Here is a 23641-nt window from a genome sequence, read left to right as displayed (position 1 = left end):
TCTCCTCTCTGCTCTCTCCTATCGTGTCCTTTTTGTCTTACTTCTCTCTGTCACCTTTTCTATCCCTTTGAAGAAGTGAGGCTCCATAAATGCTAAAGAGGTAAGTATTATTTCTCAGTTGCAGTGAATAGATAGAAGAAAATAAACTTAGAAAACTAAACAGAAGAAAGAAGAAGAGAAATAACAATTTAACATAAACCAGTGACACACTCCGGGGCCTGATCAACCCTGGCAGGGCCTCCTTGGATGAGGGTGTCTAGTGATAATGGCCGAAACATCCGATGAATCCAAGGTCCACTACTGACGATGTGTCCCAAATTTAAAATGATAATCTAGATCAGATCTGTAATCCCTAAACCTAACCAAGGAGGGAAAATGGCAGATTAGCCTGGGTAAAAGACCGAAAGTTGAGGCACATAACGATGTGTGCTGCTGGCAAAGTTTCTGGGCTGCCTTTCCTCATAACAGCCATCCCTCAAGAGTCTCTCCATCTAAAGCAATGCATTATCAGGGACTGTAACATCTAGTCCTTTTTACTGAATGTTAGTGTTACAAACACATTCTTCTTCATGTCTGTTTACGTGGTTTTTAAGGATAAAGTGATTTTCAGTAGTACAAGCATCATTTAATCCCCAAAAGTTGATTCTGTTCATCTGCATGTAGCGTAAACCACAGCCAAATACGGCGAGTGTCCTCAGCGGCCAGAAGAGAGAAGGATGCCACTCCATGGATGTGGACAAGTGGGTGAAGAATTTGTCTGACAGACAGCTCACCCAAGCAGAGAAAAACATCCTTGCTAAAGGGTTGAATTTTGCTGTGACGCAGAGACAAATCTGATCGGAGCTGATCACAGCCACAGAAACTGCAATTCGAAACAGCAACAATATTGCAAAAGTGGAAGCAGAGCAACTACGGACAAAAGTTTCGGCCTGTCTCAGCAATGCAAAGCCCCCAGCATCCAACATCAGCATGGAGGAGAGGAAAGCACTCACATCACTTGGTAATGACAGGCAAGGGTATGTGCACAGTTTTGCTAAACCAGAAAGACTATCATGAGAAAATGTTGTCACTGCTCAGTGGTGAAAATACAAAAAGGGAGGCAGAAGAACAGCACATCAAGAAGGCCCTGAGTAAGTGTAGTTGTCCCACCTGGACTTTTGCCAAAGCTGGGAAGACTCCTAAAGAAAGCTCCAGCCGATCCAGGAGAGAAGGACGACCGTTGCCTAAGAGAAAACCTGTAGTGATCCCGTACATGTCAGGAGTATCAGAACAGCTGAGACGCATTTTTTCTAAACACTGAGTTTCTGTGGCTTTTAACCCCCAAAACACGCTAACCCTTATAAATCACTGGTTTGACACAAAGTATCCACAAAGTACCACCTCTCTGCTGTTTTTAATGAAAACATCATTGGGTTCAAAGTTCACAGAAGGCACATGAAGTTTCAAAGTTCGTAGGCAGTCAGCACTAGACATGGCAACGCTCTAATCTGGCAACACACAGGCCCAGATGGTGTGGAATCCTCACAGCTGCAGTCTTATCTTGTGTAAACAGAGCAAAGTAGAAACTCCTCTGAGTTTAATTCATTTATGATTTATTTCTATAGGACAGAGTCACAACAACAGTCGACCCCAACAATAAAACAATCAAAGCACAGGAAGGACAAACTGGGCTTTAATAGGAAGAAACCTTCTGCTCAATCAGGCTCAGGGAGGCGTCGCGTCTGATGCCATCAATAAGGGCTGAAGAGAAAAGTAAAGCACAGGAGTCAGGACGTGAACAGGCTCACAGCTTGTGAAACCTCTGGCAGGTTAATGATTAAACTAGTTCTGTTTATTGCAAATCACAGAGAGGTTGCAGTTTTCAGTTTTCTGGTAGTTCGAAGTGAAAAACAATGCAGCGTGTGTGTGTGTCGGACTTTGAGGAGGAAGCCAGGAAAATTCTTCCTAAAGCTGTGTATGACTACTACCGCTCAGGAGCTGATGAGCAAAAGACACTAGCTGACAATGTGGCTGCCTTCAACAGGTAAAACACAGACGTGTGGAGGTCACTGTCGTTGATGTGGTAATACAAAAATACCGAACTGAACATTCAGAGTAAGAATTTCTACAAACAGTGTTGGAGCCTGAATCCAAAGCTGAAATTACACACAGCAGCTGCTCTGGACTCTGATGCTTGTCTTTTTATCATTTTACATTATTTATGTGCTAACAGGTACGTTTGATGTGTGATGAATTACACTATAGGGACATAAGTACCACACCTGTTTATCTTTGGATCCAGGTGTTTTCTGTGCCATTTCCACAGGTGTATAAAATCCAGGAGTTAGCCATGCAGGCTGCCTTTACAAACACACTACTGCAAGCCTGCAGAGCTCCAAGCCTCCTGTGTGCTGGAAGCTTAATGGCTTTCAACAGCTGTGTAATATGTAATTCAGATAAATGTAACAGCCCAGTACTTTGTCTATATCTGTATATTGATGTGCTTCTACCAAAGCTTTCAGCTGTAGAAATAAAAACGTGTTTTCTTTTCAGAATCAGTCTGTCTCCGTTTTTCAATGGACATCAGAGTGTGAATGAATCTTTGTAAGTAAAAAGAAGAAGTGTAACTGTAGAATGATCTCTTCCACTATTACACACATGTGTGTAGGTGGTATCTGGTTCCTCGAGTGCTGAGGGATGTGTCTACAGTGGATCTGTCTGTCTCAGTGCTGGGGGAGAAGCTCAGCATGCCTCTCTGCGTCGCTGCCACAGCAATGCAGAGGATGGCTCATCCTGAAGGAGAGACAGCCACAGCAAAAGGTTAACACACACTAAAGACACACGCACAAAACTGGGAACACAAAATGGAAAAAATGTAACCTGGGTTTTCCAATCAGTTAAAATGAATGGATAACATAACCCAGATCGTTTTGTCACAGTATAGCTGTGCTATGTAGAGACAACATCAGCCAGAGTGTGCAGGTGTCTGTAAGTTATGGTTATTACTTCTGCATCTGGTGCTACAGAAGAGGAGCAATCATAAAACAAGTGGCAATGTTTCTGTTGGCTCAACAAACAACAACAAACACACAAACTGTGCAATCTGCTGCACAGTGTGATGCTCGCTGAAGGTCCAGCTGCTGGATTTCTCAGGAGGAGAAATGCGTGCAGATATCTGCAGTCAGAGACAGAGAACGCTAAGAAAGAGAGGAAGATGAGAGGTTGTATTTGAAGGGAAGAACTGCATATTTATGTCATAATGTTTCATCACAAATTGAATCTGTATATGGGGTGTTTTCATAAATTATGTATTTTCATATTGTGAGACATCCTACAATTTGTTGCATCAAAGTACTGGGTAGTTTTGTGCTGTACTGAGGTGAATTCCTAGTAAAGCACTGTTAGGCTGTTGCTTATGGTCAGAGTTATGTTACGCAGTAGGTTACTTAGCATTTAAGATGATAATGCTTAGATTAACCCACTTAATTCAACCTTTATAACAACTGTATACAGTATAAGGATGGTAGTGGGCTATCCCCAGTGGATAAAGATGGTACAAACAGCATGCTGTAAAGGACAGCTTGTGAAACGTCTGCTTCTGTCTTGTTGGATTCAGTTTTGTAAATCCACAATGGTCAGCTGGTCACACCCTGCACAGCCTGTCCTGGAGCTCACATTACACATCACTGCGAGCTGTGAGACACTGCACAGATCTCAGGCTCCCACTTTAACCCCTGACTGTTCTCATTGTTCTGTGGAAGCAAAGCCGCCCTCAAACACACAACAGCTAAAAAGTTCTCATTCTCATAACAGATTCAAGCCGAGTGAAAACATTCGAATTAGAATTTCAATTCAGAGATTCTTTGCCTTCTCATCTTTTTATTTTACTGTTTTATTAGTCGATCACAGGGTTCAGTTATTTCCTCAGATCTTTTCTTTAGGACATACTCCAACTGAGATACTTTGGGAAACTTTGGGAATCACCTTGTTGGTGCAAAAATATTGTTTTGTCTGTTACTGTGTTATCGTTGGCATTTGTCATAGATTTATTCTGTGACCATCTGCCAGTAAAATTGCCTAAACAAGCAAGTGAAAAGTCTTTGCCAAGTTTGATTCATCCTCTGAGTTAGGAGCCTTTTTTGTCACTTTAGTTTTATTGGTAAATTTTCCTTTCCGGTTGTTCTGAATTTTTTGTTGCTGTTCTGGTTTATAAAGTGTCCATTTAGTCCTTTTTTCTTTGTGCTGAGCTTCCTTTGGTGTGTCACCTCTTCCATAATGTAGATTTCCTCTACAATCTGTGTCCACTGGTCCAGGGTAGGAGGATCTTCTTTTCCCTATCCCTTGGTGATAGCCTTTTTCCAAATATCTGTATTTTAAGGTGCAATCGTGGCTCAGGAGTTGGTAGTTTGTCTTGTAATTGGAAGGTTGCCGGTTCGAGCCCCGGCTCGGACAGTCTCGGTCGTTGTGTCCTTGGGCAAGACACTTCACCTGTTGCCTACTGGTGATGGCCAGAGGGGCCGATGGCGCGATATGGCAGCCTCGCTTCTGTCAGTCTGCCCCAGGGCAGCTGTGGCTACAACCGTAGCTGCCTCCACCAGTGTGTGAATGAATAGTGGAATTGTTTTTTTTTTTAACTTGAGTATGAACTTATACAAAAAGCAGCAAGATATTAAAAAACTGTTTTATTGATTAAAAAAAACACTATATCGGATTCATATTGGTATCGGCAGATATCCAAATTTTTGATATCGGTATCGGACATAAAAAAGTGGTATTGTGCCATCTCTACTAACAACAGCTGACCAAGCTTGAACGTGCTGCTGTTGTTTAACCCGACATCCGCTGGTTTCTTCTTTCTGGCAAGTGAGCGATAAACAAACAAGAGAGACGATCAGCTGATCATTGATCAGTTTCATGATTGAAGTAGAAACAGGAGAGGGAGGGAGAGAATGAGAGAAGAAGAGGCAGCTGTGCAGCAAAGACACAGAATAACTCCAGCTTTGTGTCTTTTTCATTGTAGCTGAAGTCCGGGACAAACTGTGTTCTTTTTCACCTCAATACGAAACGCGTAATATTTTCTCTGAATATGAGACGATTCCATTTTTTAGGAAACGGTTGGCAACTCTAATAATTAACCTTATGAACAAAATAAAGTTCAACATCAGTAACATCATAGCACCACCCAGCTGTACAGAAACTCCGTCATGCTAGCTAGTACCCAGCATGAAAAAGTCAGCACAACGAAAATAAACTCCACCTAAACTTGGTTCATATCTGACCAGATAGACTGCAGGTCATAACTTCTTACCTGAAGTTCAGTTCACCTGACACTCGGACCAGCGCCCGCCTCGGGTCTCTGCTCCTCCTGCCTCCCCTTTCCCTCCTCCACCTGCTGGCCTCCACCACTTGCTAATGTTACTGAATCTGTGGAAGCTCCACGATGCCACCACACGAAGTAACGAATAACGAGTCTATCTAAATCCCAGTAACGAGTAACGCGTTCCTGATTTTGGCATAATAACTAGTTACCGTGCTCGTTACCACAATAATACCGTAGTTACTGTAACGCGTTACTTAATAACGCGTTAGTCCCTACACTGGTCATTTCTCTGTCTGACAAAACTCTCACTCACTTTTTCTCTGTGTGACTCAAGAGTGCCCCCCACGGGAGGAACATGAATATTCCAGCACGCTGAAGACATGAACACAGCATCAGCACACAGAAAAACACTGTGTCCTGATTAAAAGTTAATTAATAGAACTAAGATAAAAAAGGTACATTCTTCCCTGCTGTGCCTCATGTGGTGCTACATGTTCACGGTGGCTGTTTCGATTATTCAAAAGTTCTGTATTGAAGACAAATACTACCCCCGAAAAAGTAAGTACATTACTTACAAAAGGATTCATGTGATTGCTTTGAAAATCATAGGAACATGAAGGAATTACAGTTGTCAGAACATATATATCTATAAAATATGGCAATAGTGTTATCAAGGTCTTCTATAAGTTTGTTCTGATAATTATCTTGTTCTGTTCTGTAATCCTAAATAATTATATTATAGTCTTTGCATGATTAATATATTATTCAGTGTTAAGTATCACTGTATAAAAGTGACACATCATTTAAAAAACAAAAAACCCCAAAACCTGACATGAGGACATTTCCCTCGTGTCTCTCGGTCCATTGCTCCCTACTCATAGGTTAGTTTTCAAGTTTAATTTATTTTCATTTTTTCACTTTTTGTGTCAGCCTACTAAGCGGCTAGTCTTCGATTAAATTTACACTGCCTCAAAGCCTCTGCATTTGGGGCATCACAACCCTCACACGTCACATGTATGACATGCCCCTGTAGGAGTTTAGAGGTGTTTAGGAGTTTGTTCTTTATTGTGATTTTGTTGAGGCCATAGAAATCTATCTTTGTCTCTTTTCAACAAAGAAAAAACATCACCAATAGGAGAGGAAAGGGGCGGATTATACTGGAAGCAAGAGAGTGAGTGAAATATTTCTCCATAGCTGTTCATTTGGGTTCAGTTAAGTTGTAGAGACGACTAGTGGGCAAAGGGCAACTGGAGAGATCTATGGAAAAATTATTAGGTAGGTGAGGAAGGGGAGAGGGCGAGATCTTTACTGAATACTTGAGTTGGGTTAGTTAGGTTAAAGTATTATCATAACCACCTTTGAAACTTCTTTGGAAAACACCATTGTCACCAGCAGTGTTGGTAAGTTACTTGAAAAAAGTAATCAGTAACTAATTACCGATTACTTCCCCAAAAAAGTAATCCCGTTACTTTACTGATTACTTATTTTCAAAAGTAATTAATTACTTAGTTGCTTAGTTACTTAGTTACTTTTTAAAAACATGATTTACAACCTGAATAGGTGATAAAGCGATAGATCTTTCAGCCCAATTCTACTTTTTCTGCATAATCCATCATACAAAATGTAATCAAATGGAAAAGTCCCTTTTTAAAACTTGTTTTATTAGTTTTAATCTTTTAACTTTATGCATCAAGCAAAAATTTAATTATATGCAACATTCGTGACTGGAAGAAATTTGTTTAACATTTAAACCTATTTTCTGCACATTCCAGCACATAAAATATATATATTTTTTTGTGTGTTTACACTCAGTCTTTCAAATAGATGCAAGTAAAACACAGCAGAAAATAAATAAAGTCAAAGACTCAGCGGTCCTGTTGCTCTATTTTCACCTGTAAAGCAGGAGTGGGGTAGGCGGAGGCTTACCCTGGTGCAGGTGTGCCGCAGCGGTCAGTGGAAGAATCTGCGAGTTTCTCTGTGAGTTTCCCATTATGTCGCAGCGCACTCAGAGCTTGCTCGGAAGTTTAGGGGTTTTTTTCGCTGTAAAAAGAAGTTTTCTTCCCACGAACAACGGACACTAATGTTTTTGTCACTTTTTATGGAATCAAACTCAAAGTAAGGTCAGTACTTCCACGCTTTAAACGCTGCACGCTCATACTCTCTCCGCACTCGATATATGATCCATTGTTGATCTGCACACAGCTGTTGTCACGAACGTCACACTCGCTTACGTCACTGTCATGAGACATTCTGGCAAAAAAATCACGGTTTTAGTAACGCAGTAACGCAGCGTTCCTACGGGAAAGTAACGGTAATCTAATTACCGTTTTTGCAATAGTAATCCCTTACTTTACTCGTTACCTGAAAAAAGTAATCGGATTACAGTAACGCGTTACAAGTAACGCGTGTTGTGCTGGAATGTTGCAAGTAACGCGTTACTGCCCATCTCTGGTCACCAGTAATATAACATTTCTTCACAGCATGCAAAGCAATGGGAACTGGGATGATGCTGAGTTCCTGGGCCACCTCAACAATAGAGGAAGTGATGTCAGCAATGACTACCTCACTGGGCAGTGGTGGTGTCCTCTGGCTGCAGCTCTACATCTATAAAGACAGAGAGCTCACGCTGTCGTTGGTGCGCCGGGCCGAGAAGGCGGGCTATAAAGCCATCTTTGTTACCGTGGATACACCATACCTAGGGAAGAGATTGGATGATGTGCGCAACCGCTTTAAGATGCCCCCACACCTGAGGTAGGGAAACAAAAAGAACAGTACAGGCTGTGTAATTACACCACGTTCCTTTGTAGCATCCAACTCTGAACTCTTCTTTCTCTCTGTGTCTTTGTGCATGTGTGATTCCAGCATGGCTAACTTCTCAACAGCCTCTCTGGCTTTCTCCGAGGGAGACTACGGCAATGACAGTGGCCTGGCTGTTTATGTTGCAAACGCCATAGACCCTTCTATCTGTTGGGATGACATCACGTGGCTGAAAAAACACACACGCCTCCCTGTGATTGTAAAAGGAGTATTAAATGGTAGATGGACACACACACACACACAAACATACACACATACACACACACACACACACACAAACATACACACACACACACACACACAGATCGGAGTGAGGAAAGAGAACAACAACAGTGTTGGAGGCTTGGGGATCATGACAGTCACCATCTCACTCATATATCCACCATATTACCAAAACTGTTCACTCACCCATCCAGGTGTTCCAGTCACTTCCATGGCCACATGGAATCAGGTACCTGGAGGCTGCTTCTACAAACATTTGTGAAAGGATGGGTCGCTCTCAGCTCAGTTTCCATGGCCAAGCAGCTGCATCTACGTCTTACATGAGCAAGTGCAAAGTGCAGGGTTGTGGGGCACTCCGCCACTAGACTGTCGAACAGTGCAGACATGTCCTCTGAAGTGACACGTCATGCTTGTCCGTCTGGCAATTCCATGGACAAGTCTGGATGTGGTCAGGAGCCTTGTCTGACTACACTGTGCCGACGTAAGATTCTGGTGTGGGGTTCTTTTTCAGGAGCTGGCTCAGCCCTTTAGTTACAGTGAAAGGAACTCATGCTTCAGTATACCTAGAACATACCTAGAACTATGTGGGAACAGTGTGGGGATGGCCTCGTTGTGTTCCAACATGTCTGTGCACCAACGCACAAGATTAAGTGAGTGTGGTGTGGAAGAACTTGACTGGCAGGCACAGAGTCCTGATGACACACAACTCTATATTTTATCATCAACTCAGAACCATAGCTCCTACCCTCGTTTAGTTTTAGAAAATAAAACGGTTTTTAGGTCTTACAGGTCTTAGCAAAAGATCTGACTCCTACAGCTTATTCAGATGCTGGAGCTGAATCAACTAGGTTCAAAAATGTTGAGAACATTGGTCCTGTTTTCAAATCTATACATTAGCATCTGATGTCACAATGGATGTATTTTAAAACTCTTCTACTAGTTTAAAAAGAACTAAATGGACTTGGACTGAATCAGCTTAATACTAAGGCATCCATTGTAACTTACACTATGTACTGAACTCGCAGTAACAGACCTTCAAAATATCCCCAATCAAGAAAAAAAACAAAGAAAAATCATTTAGTCTTTTTTTTGTCCTCAACTGTGGAACAAACTTTCTGAAACCCTGAAATCATCGAGTTTTATTTCATTTAAATCAGGCCTCAAAACGTTTTATTATTGGAAGTAGCTTATTAATGAACCACATCTGCAAACTGATTTGATTCCATTTAATTTCTAGTGGGTGGTCCCTCATGTTCACCTTTTTGTGGTCTAAAAGTTAGATGTCAGAGAGCAGACTAAGAGTTGTCTACAGAGGACTGGATCTTCTCGTAATAAACTGTTTTGACATTACTTTTACCAAAGTTGTCGCAGAAATAACCTCTAATCTCTAATAAATGTATATTACTGCAGATCTGCAAACACAGAAAACAACTCTTCCGATTAGAAGCAAAAAAGAAACAAGACTTTTCTATTTCTCTGATTAGTTTTGTACGGTTTATATCATGACCTGTATACATGTATCTTTATACTCCTTTCTATCCCTCTGAGTTGGCTTGTCTGGATAGTTGTATACAAATAAATTTGACTTAAGATGCTTTTCAAGTAGACTTTAAAGCATCCAGTGCTGCACACATCAGTGGTTATATTTTGGCAGTATTAGGAAAATGAAAGAAAGTCCCAGACATTTGGTGAGGTACATACACACTGGTTCCTCACAGGTGTACTAGGAAAACAATGCTATCAAGAGTAACTGTATTCAAATACAGAATATGCTCATCACACAGAAACCCTGAGCTTTTTTCTCTGATTTTTTGTGTCAGGTGAGGATGCTGCCAAGGCTGTGAACTGTGGTGTCAGTGGCATCCTGGTGTCCAATCACGGAGCTCGGCAACTGGACGGGGTTTCTGCCACGGTCTGTGTGTGTGTGTGTGTGTGTGTGTGTGTGTGTGCATTTGAATTTTTCTGTTTTTGGGTGGATTGCAATTGAACTCTGACAAATACAAGTTTTCATTATGCAGCCCTAATTGTTTGATCTTATAATAATAATAATAATAATAATAATAATAATAATAATAATAATAGTAAAAATGCATAACCTGAATCTCTTTTTATACTCGGTGCGTCCATCCAGTAAAAGTGGCTTCACAGATGCATGAGGTGAACTGAAATGATTGTTTTGGATAAAACTGGGGCTGCTGAAGAAGGACCTGACTGCTGAACCCAGCATTGTCTTAAATATGTTTAAATATGAAATCTTATCTACTTTTCTTAAGACTCTCACTTCCTACTCTGCGTGCAGTGTTACGGTGACAGTTTTGAGTTTGAGTTCATGTTTCCTTTTGGTTTTGGAAGTGATTTATCTTTGAGGGCTTTGGTTGTAGTTATCATTTTGTGCCTCTCTTGTGGCCTTGCATATAAAATTCAGAACTGCAGGAAACCATTCCATCCTTTCCACCGGAGGTAGTCTTTAATAAAAACCCACTCTGTGGGCACGAGCGTGGTTGGAGTTTGGTTCCAGACTATGGAGATAAAGGATTGTCAATCTCATCTTAATATTGTCAGGGTTCCTGGGTCGCTGACCCAGTGTTTTCCGTTTTGTCATGTTCAGTTTATTTTCACATCTATGTTTTCTGTGCCAGCATACCGCCTGCGTATTGTGTTCCAGTTATTTCCATGTATCATTAGTCAGGCTAAGTTCAGCTGCGTACTCACCGGTTTCTAATCATTCATCACCCAGCGTGTATTTAAGTCCTCAGTTCCATCCGATCGTTGTCGTGTCATTGATGTACATGTGATGTTATGTTGTCGTTTCCGCCTGCGTTCAGCCAGCCAGCCATTCAGTCAGTCGTCCAGCCTGCCAGCCATTTCCTACCTCTGTTCTGTTCATCCACTCCTTATAATAAACCTTCACCAGTCTTCACCTACCTGCGAGTCCTGCGTTTGGGTTCCTTCTTCCTCGCCTCCACACAACGCCTGACAAATATCACTTTGCATAGAGACTGCCTCCTAACAAGGACAGGCACAGAACAGTGGAGACATGTCCTCTAAAGTGGTAAGGTGCAGCTTGGTTAGGTTAGGCTTGATTCTGCTGTAGTCTGTAGTAATAATACAAACAACTAAACAATCAGTACAGCAAGCAAGCGACATATATTCTATACACAAACATAATCCTAGAACTAAGATTACAGAACAGGACTGTATTCAGCAATCAAATGTATCAGTAACGTAAACAATCACCTCACAGGAGGGTTAAAACTAGCATAAATTAGCTTAGTAGCATGAATGGTGCCTTAGCATAAGATTAGTGTATACAATTCAATTCAATTCAATTCAATTTTATTTATATAGCGCCAAATCACAACAAAAGTCGCCTCAAGGCGCTTCATAGATGCAGAGAAAAACCCAACAATCATATGACCCCCTATGAGCAAGCACTTTGGCGACAGTGGGAAGGAAAAACTCCCTTTTAACAGGAAGAAACCTCCGGCAGAACCAGGCTCAGGGAGGGGCGGGGCCATCTGCTGCGACCGGTTGGGGTGAGAGAAGGAAGACAGGATAAAAGACATGCTGTGGAAGAGAGACAGAGGTTAATAACAGATATGATTCAATGCAGAGAGGTCTATTAATACATAGTGAGTGAGAAAGGTGACTGGAAAGGAAAAACTCAATGCATCATGGGAATCCCCCGGCAGCCTACGTCTATTGCAGCATAACTAAGGGAGGATTCAGGGTCACCTGGTCCAGCCCTAACTATATGCTTTAGCAAAAAGGAAAGTTTTAAGCCTAATCTTAAAAGTAGAGATAGTTTCTGTCTCCCGAATCCAAACTGGAAGCTGGTTCCACAGAAGAGGGGCCTGAAAACTGAAGGCTCTGCCTCCCATTCTACTTTTAAATACTCTAGGAACAACAAGTAGGCCTGCAGAGCGAGAGCGAAGTGCTCTAATAGGGTGATATGGTACTACAAGGTCATTAAGATAAGATGGGGCCTGATTATTTAAGACCTTGTATGTGAGGAGCAGGATTTTGAATTCAATTCTGGACTTAACAGGAAGCCAATGAAGGGAAGCCAAAACAGGAGAAATCTGCTCTCTCTTTCTAGTCCCTGTCAGGACTCTTGCTGCAGCATTTTGGATTAGCTGAAGGCTTTTCAGTGAGTTTTTTGGACATCCTGATAATAATGAATTACAGTCGTCCAGCCTGGAAGTAATAAATGCATGAACTAGTTTTTCAGCGTCACTCTGAGACAGGATATTTCTAATTTTAGAGATGTTGCGCAAATGGAAGAAAGCAGTCTTACATATTTGTTTAATATGTGCGTTGAAGGACATGTCCTGGTCAAAAATGACTCCAAGGTTCCTCACAGCGTTACTGGAGGCCAAGGTAATGCCATCCAGAGTATGAATCTGGTTAGATACCATATTTCTAAGATTTTCAGGGCCGAGTACAATAACCTCAGTTTTATCTGAATTAAGAAGCAGAAAGTTAGCGGCCATCCAGGTCTTTATGTCTTTAAGACATTCCTGCAGTTTAACTAATTGGTGTGTGTTATCTGGCTTCATGGACAGATAGAGCTGGGTGTCATCTGCATAGCAGTGAAAATGTATGCTATGTCTTCTAATGATGCTGCCTAAGGGAAGCATGTATAATGTAAACAGAATTGGTCCTAGCACTGAACCCTGTGGAACTCCATAATTAACCTCAGTGTGTGAAGAGGACTCTCCATTTACATGCACAAATTGGAGTCTATTAGATAGATATGATACAAACCACTGCAGCGCAGTACCTGTAATACCTACAGCATGTTCTAATTGCTCCAATAGGATATTATGGTCAACAGTATCGAACGCTGCACTGAGGTCTAGCAGGACAAGCACAGAGATGAGTCCACTGTCAGAGGCCATAAGAAGATCATTTGTAACCTTCACTAAAGCTGTTTCTGTGCTGTGATGAGCTCTGAAACCTGACTGAAACTCTTCAAATAAACCATTCCTCTGCAGATGATCTGTTAGCTGTTTGACAACTACTCTTTCAAGGATGTTTGATATGAAAGGAAGGTTGGAGATTGGCCTATAATTAGCTAAGACTGCTGGGTCTAGAGATGCTTTTTGAGTAAAGGTTTAACTACAGCCAGCTTGAAGGCCTGTGGTACATAGCTGATTATTAGAGATAGGTTGATCATATTTAAGATCGAAGAATTAATTAATGGCAGGACTTCTTTGAGCAGTTTTGTAGGAATGGGGTCTAAAAGACACGTTGATGGTTTGGAGGAAGTAATTATTGAAGTTAACTCAGAAAGATCAATTGGAGAAAAAGAGTCTAACTTAACATCAATGGTACTAAGAGTAGCTGTAGATAATATTACATCTGTGGGATGATTACTGGTAATTTTTTCTCTAATGATAAAAATGTTATTTGTGAAGAAGTTCATGAAGTCATTACTAGTTAACGTTAAAGGGATGGTTGGCTCAACAGAGCTCTGACTCTTTGTCAGCCTGGCTACAGTGCTGAAGAGAAACCTGGGGTTGTTCTTATTTTCTTCAATCAGTGATGAATAGTAAGATGTTCTGGCTTTGCGGAGGGCTTTCTTATAAAGCAGCAAACTATTTCTCCAGGCTAAATGATGATCCTCTAAATTTGTGACACGCCATTTCCTCTCCAGCTTACGAGTCATCTGCTTTAGGCTACGTGTTTGAGAATTATACCACGGAGTCAGGTACTTCTGATTAGAGACCTTAGTTTTCACTGGAGCTACAGTATCCAGAGTCGTACGTAGTGAGGAGGTGAAATTATTAACAAGATAATCGACCTCTGTTGGAGTAGCGTTCAGATAGCTGCTCTGCTCTGTGTTGGTACAGGGCATTGAAGATGATAACAGTGGGTGGATTATATTCTTAAACTTAGTTACAGCGCTTTCAGAAAGACATCTACTTTGATAAAATCTACTCTCCACTGCTGTGTAATCAATTATTGTAAATGTTATCAGGAAATGATCAGACAGCAGAGGGTTTTCAGGAAACACTGTTAAATGTTCAGTTTCTATGCCATATGTTAAAACAAGATCTAGAGTGTGATTAAAGTGGTGGGTGGGTTCTTTTACATTTTGAGAGAAGCCAATTGAGTCTAATAACAGACTAAATGCCATGTTGAGGCTGTCATTTTTAGCATCTACATGGATGTTAAAATCACCCACAATAATTATTTTATACACAAGTGAACAAATACATGTGCTAATATTTAATCTACATGACATCATCAGAACTCACCTTCTGGCATTCACACAGAGCAGTTAACCAAGAAAATACAGCTATCCAGTAAAAAGGGCAAAAGAAAAAGATGTGTGCTATCAGCAGCCGTAATGGGAGAAAGTAGACATTATAAACATTCACCACATGGCATCAAACACAGGTCGTGCATTGAAGGAGCTCCAGTATAGAGATGGCTTTCACAGACTATCAGTGGATGAAACATAATACTATAGAGAAATAACCAACATGTAAACGGGCTTTCTAACACCTCAGATGATGACAAGCCTTGTCTCGTTGTGGGAGACAGCACCCCACATCATCACACCTTTTCCACCAAAACATGTTGCCCTCAGTATTGCATTCAACAAGTCTTCTCCACACTTCTACCCACCCACTTCCACCTGCCATAGGCAGAATCTGGACTCATCGCTGAAATATGGGCCTGACGATGAAGGGCAGTCATGGCAGGACTCCTGGCAGAGACCAGACATTGGCTGTGTGCAGTTTGTTCTGGATTGTCTGGGTAGAGAGCAGTCAACCATATTGTCCTGAAAACCTTGACTGCAAATCTGTTGAAGGCTTATGTTTCCTAAGTGCTGACAGGGAGAGGAAATGTTATTCTTGTGGTGTCGTCATCTTGGGACGCCCACTTCATGGCCTGTGTCTGACATCCCCTGTTATATGCAACTTGGCCTTCAATTTGAAGATGGTACTAGGGCACTCCAAATAATGCTGTAATTTGGGGTTTTTGGTTGTTTTAGGAACAGCAGCTTGAAAATGCCCTCTGGCACAGGCCCTATCCAGATCAGTCAAACTTGGCATGATGGGAGCAGACACCAACTGACTGCTGACATGCTCACTCAGGCACCAATCAGACTCTTAATTGTCAGCACTTGGGATACCAGCAGCTCAAAACAAGTCAAGTCACTTAAGTCAAGTCATTGACAGTCATTTCAGCCATGTGCAGTGGTACAGTACACAGTGAAGCGAGACAACGTTCCTCAAAGACCACGGTGCTACATATAACAGGCAATCAACACAAGAATACATAAAGTGCAAGTGTGCAAAAATTGCAACAGAAACAAAACAAAGACGGTGCAACACCAGACAGAACAGAACAATGCAAATGCAACAATGGGCTGTGCAAAAAGTAATTTGATGTACGAAGGGGTGTATGAGAGGACGTAAGTCCTCTGCTCAACCCATCGATGTATTTTCTTTAAGAATGTGGCAACATTTAAGGGGAAATGAATCTTACTGTTGGAAAGACTGTTTATTGCCAGGAAACGTGGTTGCAATGAATAATCAACCAAACACAGATTTCCTTACATTTTGTTAAAGTTCATTTAGTTTGTAATTTGTGTCGTGTACTTTTGGTTTTCGTCTGGATTGGAGTCAATTTGTCTTTTATTCTAGGTGATACCTGGTTTACTGTTTGTGAAGTTGTTGCTTTAGATCATAGCTGTCAAACTCTGGCCCGTGGGCCAAATTTGGCCCGCAGCCTTATTACATTTGGCCCGCGAAGCCATAACAAATTACTATTAGAGCTGGCCTACTGGTATTATACAGCTAATATATATTTTGTTTAGTATTAAGCTTTGCTTGTTCCATATTCAGTTTTTCAGCAAAACGTGTTTGAGTCCATAAGAAAAGATTCATTCTTAAATCTGGAGGAATAAATATATTTCAATAAATATTAGCGTTAGCCCGCGACTTTGTTCCAGTTTTGAATTTTGGCCCACTGTGTATTTGAGTTTGACACCCCTGCTTTAGATTAATTCTTTGTTTAGTTTAGAAGTCTTTATTTTTCTTTTCAAGTTTTATTGAATTCTTGTTGGAGTTTTCAGTATTTGCTAACTTTAGTTCCTGTAGACATTTAGTTTACTTTTTAGTTCAACACTAGTGTTATTTCTTGACGTGTGCTTGAACAAAATGTTAAACATCTATACCAAATTCATTTGGAACATTGATACATTAGAATTTGAGGATATGATTTGAGTTAATAATTGTCATTGTAGTTGATCACTGTGTGTTTTGTGTGTGTAGCTAGATGCCTTGGAGGAGGTGGTGAGGGCAGTGCAGGGTCGATGTGAAGTCTACATGGATGGAGGAGTGAGACGCGGGACAGACGTCCTAAAGGCCTTAGCTCTGGGAGCAAAGGCTGTTTTCATTGGTCGACCTGTGCTGTGGGGCCTTGCCTGTCAGGTGAAGCACTTCAGTAGCTTTTTTCCACCATCACATTTTTGGGCTCCAAAATAAAGATGGTTATTTATAAAAACATCACCTTGGTTTTCTATGTCTGCCCAGGGGGAACAAGGAGTTATTGAGCTTCTGGAGCTTCTGAAAGATGAACTGCGACTGGCTATGGCCCTGTCAGGTAACAAGAACACAGGAAATGTACTTTGCAGAAAAGTTACCTATAAACTATTTTTACAAACCCGTTGAATATAAACACAAATGTGGACAAAAAAAGCACATTGTGTATGTTAAAGTGAAGACTAGGGTTAAGGTTTGGTTTCAGAAAGCAGCAATTTATCTTAATTTGTTAAAAAGGAATTATATTGTATGTTATTTAGTTTATGTGAACCATATACTTATTCACGGCCACTTCATTAGGTATACCTGTTCAACTGCTTGATAATGCAACATCGATGAAATGCCTTGCTGATGTCAGAGGAGAATCGCCAGACTGCTTAAAGCTCACAGGAAGTATATTAGCTATATTAAGAAAAATAACCACCCGTTACAACCAAGGTATGCAGAAGAGCATCTATCAAGCACATTGGGTTGCAACAGCAAAAGAACATACCAGTATCACTCCAGTAGCTAAGAACAGGGTTCACCATGTGAACTGTAGAAGATTGTGTGCAATGTTGCCTGGTCCGATGCCAGTATTCCTCAAGCTCGAGTCTACTACCACAGGCTTATGAGTTTGAGATTTCTGCAGAGTATGTTAGCTTTTCATAGGACTGCACTCGTCTGGACAGAAACCTCTGATGTTGTGCTTGGAATCTGCTGAGGTTAAAGCTCCTAATGCTCCTATTACTACTTGGATTGCTTTGGACTGTACACACCTGCTCCAGTTCTGCCTTCTGTTCCCAGTATGCTCCTCCTATCTGCTGTCCACTGGGATTACTACAACTGATCTTCTGCTTCTTGTTAACCACCATTATATCTGGATGGCTGACCAGCAGTTGCTTGTTTGTCTAGAGCTGTCTAGAACTACGGGAAGTTGTAACATCGCATCAAGAAATAAAGGATGTAATTGGAGCTTTTTCCACTACCGTTGAGACAAAAAGGCAGTTAGTGTTAAGATACTAAGGGCATAAACTGAATGAGTAGTGACTCCAAGAGGCCTTGGGAAATTTATCAAACTAAAAGAAGTTATGAAAAGACTCAAACAGTATCACTCAAAAGTAGTCTTTATCCAAGAAACACACTTACTTGTGAGTAAAATTACAACATGGCTAAGTCAGGTGTTTTCTAGCACACATCTCATCACATGCTAGGGGAGTAGCAATACTTATTTAAAACAAAACCAAATCTTAGACCCCACAGGGAGATTCATCATAATACAAAGCTCACTGATGAACCTGACTTTAGTTAATCTGTATGGTCTCCAGTCTTTACAACACTTTGTTCCTTTATACTGCAGCTCTTTGTGGTGATAGGTTTACACTCTTCTCATCTGGAAAGCAGACGGGTTATCCAACAATTCATGTCCGAACTAAAGATATACGGAGACTAGAAAACCCAACAATGAGAAAATACTCTTGTCATTCAACCAGACACAATAGCTGCAGTCCTATAGGTTACTTCCTTAATTAGAACTCTCTTGTCCCCAGAATTAACAGTTGTTCATATAAAAGAGTTCTCCTATCGGACTACTCCATTAATCAGCTGTTACTTTTAGTTGTAGCCCATCTGGCACATAAAACCAAGCTTTTGGTATGGCGCATAAAATCATTAGTGAATGAGAGGACAATAAATGAACTGCAGATGAAAACATTACAGTCTGGTCTAAAGCGCTTGGACAGAAATCAGTGAGTGAACATTCAAATGCCACAGAGACGTTAAACACAGGAAAAACACCCAGCACAGATGGAATCCCTTTAGACCTTTAAAAAATATTTAAAGCGTTATATGTTACTGGAAAGTTACACTTCAAAAGGACCAGTGTGTACATGCCAAGGCTGGACCCTCGCCCCTCATATCTCTGACAACAGAATAAGCTAATTAAGTCCAAAATGTCATTATTTGTCTATGACAGTGGACATTGTCCAAATGAAAGTGTTTAACTCCCCAGGTGCTCATTTGGCAACACCTCTGGCTATAAATATTTCCTTTTTTTAATATTTCAAAAGAATGAACCACCTGTTTAAACAATGTTTTAAGTTGCCAAAGACAGCCTTACCTATCTGTTGTTAAAATGACTCTAAAAACAGATGAATTGTGCAAACTACACGCCAACAATGAACTGTTGTGGAATCAATCATTACATGTTCTATGCTGCCAATGTCTATGACTAAATGCATAAACAAGGATGCAAGGATAAAAACAATCTTCAATAAACGTATTTAAAATGAAAGACAACCCAGATTAGGCCCATCTTTACTATATCTCCCGTATGACAGACAGAGGAGGCCTGTGTATGCCAGGTCTGCTCAGGTCTCTGCTGCCTCCTGCTGGTTTTCACCCACAATATCCCAAAACAGTAGCATGGAGTTCCAGGTGAAGACTCTCAGAGGCTCTGTCTCTACGCCATGGATAAGATATTTGTCGACCTTCAGCCAAGTTCAAACATGAATATAAAGCTCTGATTGTTCTGATTGTAGAGCTCTGTGATCAGCATGTGTTGATGATGCAGCTCAAATAGATCTTTGTTTTTTATTAAGAAGCTTTAACATTTGTTTTATTATGTGGATCTGCTTTGCTAGTTTTACATTACATGTGCCTTTTTACTGCAATTGTTTTATATTAATTTCATTCATATGTATTGATGTTTTTTTTTTCATTTCAGGATTTTGACACCATGTAATTTTCTATACTGAAGAATCCACAAAAAACATAATGAAGTATTAAGTGAAACATTCCCACTGCCCAGTCCTTAAATACTTTAAAGCTCGGAGACTTTCTCTCAGTCAGCATCAGAATATGACTTTGATTAGGGGTTTTTTCTGCTGGGAATGAGAGATGTAAGAAGGAATATGAAAACAAACTGATTAGAAATGTATAATTAACAGAACTAAAACGTTAAAGTCAAAGACTGTGATATGTTGTTAAAAGTGGAGAAATTATTCTAGAATATTTGGTTCCTCCAATCTTGAAAACACAAGATGAAGTAAGCTATTTTATTGTATCAATATATTTAACCTGATTGAGTCTTGTTACATTTACATCAGTTCAGATGTCAGACTTTGTCATCACTGGAGACTATTTACAATGACAAACATGGTTTTGTGTGTTTGTGTCCAGGTTGTCGTTCAGTTTCTGAAGTAAGCAGGTCCCTGGTCAGGAGAATGGACTTCACCTCGAGGATGTGAGAGAACTGAAGAATACACGAATCATTTTTTTATGAATCACTAAATGAATTCTTGATGTCAAAACAAAGTGCTATGTTTCCTGTTAAAAGGTAATGTTTTTAAAGTGGTGCTTTTGACTAGAGCATGTAAAAACTGATACAAAATACAGGGCCGTAAATCTTTGGACAGTCTCCCATAAGACGAGCCCTGGAGCTGATTGTGAGTAATGAACTTGTATTTAGTATCTTTTAACTGAAACGCTCAATATTGAGATTAAATCTAACTGTGAATTGTTAATATAAATATGTTGTTTGATTGAGAAAAACACATTCGAGTCACATCACATCTAGCCCCGTCAAAAACACTTAAGGATGAAGTTGTTTCATTAGCAAAGTCGAAATTCAAGAGTTTTTATTTTTATTCAGTTTTGACTTCAGATTTTCAATTTTATATCAGTTTTAATTAGTTTTTACCATTTGTTTGCTAGCTTAGTTCAGTTTTTATTTTTTTGAAAATCCTTAGTTTCAGTTTAGTTTTGATTAGTTTCAGTTATAGTTTTAGTTTTGTTTGCAATAATTAAGTGTAACAAAATCCCAGTTTCATCATACCAGTCATGCTCTTCTGCTTATCCTTGGGTATGTTGCTATTACAGCTACCATACTCTGCACCCTGGACAGGTCCCCAGTCTGTCGCAGGGCTAACACGCAGAGACAGACAACTCACATTCCCACCTAAGGGGAACCTCTGGGTTCTTTAAAAAAATAAAAAATGAGGGCAGATGAACAACCATTGATAGCAGGCAACTATAAAAGATATATCTTGGCCCCAATAAGACTATTAACTCTTGCAGCACCGGGTGCATTGCTAAACTTTTTGAAGGCAACTGACTCACACAGTTGTGTAGATATCCCAGTCTCAATAAACATATTCACCAACACTTCCTCTCGCTTGTGACAATATTTAAAATATGTCATATTCCGTAACGCACCAGCTGATTTGTTAAAATGGGGAAACGAAGGAAAACAGAACTCCGTGAACAGCACTTTGTGGAAACTGTATTTGCTTTTAAGCTACATCGGTGTTTGATATCAAATACTAAGCAGACTGTACAGGCTGACCAGGGCGACCAGACCCCAACAAACTAGCACAGAGTTTGTGTGGGGCAAAGTGTTCCTTTACAGTCCGGGGTTATCTTGTCAGACACATTATATTTAAATGAAACGTTTCCAAATCAAGTAATATAACAGGCAGCTGAATTTTGTTCCCTATATGATTTCATGTATTAGTCATTATATACTCACACACACACACACACACACACACACACACACACACACACACACACACACACACACACACACACACCGCATTGAAATGGGAAAAAAAATTATCTACTTCCCACCATGTTGACTTGTGACTTTCTGGTAACTCGTAACTTTCAGCATAGCACTGGACTGCCGAACCGTCGCTTGACTGCAATGTTGCATTAGTTAAAAGCCAGCCATGTCCTGCAGAGCCAGTCAAAATGTGGAACATTGTCTCAAGATGTTGGAAAGGACGACAAGTAATAAAAATGCCAAGTTATTACCTTGTGTTATTACATGAATAAACTCCTATAGGGAGGTTGTTTCTCTTTTTTAAAATTACTACAGTATTTGAATGCAATCAGAGCTACCGCGTTCACGAAACAGCGGGGGCGCGCATGACAGTTTTGGCTGACGTGTTACGTAGCGAGGAATTTTGACCTGACAGCTGTGCACGTTGAAATGGTCTTTACGAACACTGACTGAAATAACAGGGTTGAACGTCCAATCGTGTGTAGTTTACAGAGTGTTTTCAGAGGTATACTTACTTTTTTCAGCCTTTATCTCTCTGATTTTCTCTTTCATTCGTCTGCCGTTTTCTTTTGTTACAGGGTGTAAGTCCTCTTCCAGTTTGATCTGTGGGTGTTTTGAGATATTTTGAGACAATAAATAACGTTAACCTCTGTTTTTTTTCTATGTTCTGTTTTCCATCTTTCACTCTGCCTTGCTCTAGATGGCTAAAATCCGTATTTGTAGTCATAGTAAAAAAAAATACCATAAAAACAATCTGTTTCTTAGCAGGTCTCTTTTTGTCCTACTGTTCATTTACAGTACAGGAAAGGTTTTGTTTGGTTATGATTGTTTTGCAAGAAATACTTCAATCACAGTCTTGATTAAAATGTTATATGAGAACTGTGGCACCATGTGTGACCAGATATTGGCATGTAGTCGTCGCCAGACTGTCATCAAACATGTGAAGTTTGGGACAGACTGGACAAAATACATTTTTAGAGATGAAAATCTTGTGTTCAGTGGTAAATGATCAAAATTCCACCACAAACATGGCTTTGACGAAGATGTCCCTTTCTGACGTAACCCCAAAAAGTTCCTGAAGTAACCAAATGGAATTTAACCAGTGACCTCTCACTTCGCAGGCGAATGTGTAAACCAGCGATGCCTGGAAAACGTGCCAAAATATCATTTTACATTCAAAATGGCGGACTTCCAGACTTCCTCTTTGGATTGGGTTCATTAAATCTATGTTTAATAAATGTCATACATGTATTTGTGTACAGCGCTTTGTGACTGCCTGTCCGTGAAACAGTGTCAGTAGTCAGACAGAATGTTTTTAAAAATACATTTTTATGCCAGATGATTTCTTCAAGCTGCTACAACTCTTTTGAGATGCTTATGATAAAAATTGGAAGAGAACAGCCCTTATACGGCATTTTAATTTATCGTCCACCTGGGTCTGCCGCGTCTTTTCTGTCAGACCGACAACAATTTTTAACTTCCACTATTAAAATGGGCATGGTTATCATTGTTGGAGATTTCAGCATTCATGTGGATGACTCAACAAACAGTACCACTAAGGAGTTCCTGAGCATTATGGACTCTTTCAACTTTGTTCAGCATGTAGCAGGGGCTACTCATACGGCTGGGCACACTCTGGACTTGGTCTTCACCTATGGTGTTTCCCTTGACCACTTGCATTTAAATTAAGTTGTTTTTAGCAACCATAAGTCAGTCTCTTTTACTGTATCTGTTAATTCAGAGTCCCATCCTCAAGGTTTTATTAGGCGCAGGCGCTTTATTGACGACTCTATAATTTCTGAGTTTTCCTCTCTTTTTAATTTTAAAAGTTCTTCTTACGAGGTTGAGCTTTTAACTAATTCTTTTAATGAACACTGTCTTGCCATTCTAAATCAGGTTGCTCCTTTCAAAACCAGTTGTTGCTCTGTTAGCTCCCGCACACCACACAATAATCAGACTCGTGGTCTTCGACGCTCCTATCGAAAAGCAGAGCGTCTGTGGAAGTCCACTGGTCTGATTGTCCATTGTGAGCACTTTAAAGAACTACTTTACCTATATAATGAGTCAGTCAAAGAGGCCAGATCCTCTTACTTCAATAATATTATAAATCGTCATAAAAATAATTCCAGAGTTCTATTTGATACCGTCAACAGTATTGTTTTTCCTCCAACCCAGCATGCTCTGTTACTTTCTGATGAA

At 40.3% G+C, this 23641-nt stretch overlaps 1 protein-coding gene across 1 annotated transcript; it reads left to right on the top strand.

The window, feature by feature from the left end:
- The first annotated feature begins 1256 nt into the window (after positions 1-1256).
- hao1 (hydroxyacid oxidase (glycolate oxidase) 1) lies at positions 1257-22080 on the top strand. Its single transcript, XM_084927070.1, has 8 exons — positions 1257-2023; positions 2648-2799; positions 7780-8050; positions 8162-8334; positions 10159-10250; positions 16630-16788; positions 16891-16960; positions 20059-22080. The coding sequence occupies exons 1-8, from the start codon at positions 1893-1895 to the stop codon at positions 20124-20126; spliced, it is 1116 nt and encodes a 371-aa protein (XP_084783196.1). The 5' UTR covers positions 1257-1892; the 3' UTR covers positions 20127-22080.
- The last annotated feature ends 1561 nt before the right edge of the window (positions 22081-23641 follow it).

The sequence above is a fragment of the Perissodus microlepis genome, chromosome 4 (assembly GCF_051167445.1).
Source record: "Perissodus microlepis isolate ML-2025 ecotype Zambia chromosome 4, ASM5116744v1, whole genome shotgun sequence".
NCBI lineage: Eukaryota > Metazoa > Chordata > Actinopteri > Cichliformes > Cichlidae > Perissodus > Perissodus microlepis.
This window is presented reverse-complemented; position numbering and strand designations above follow the sequence as displayed.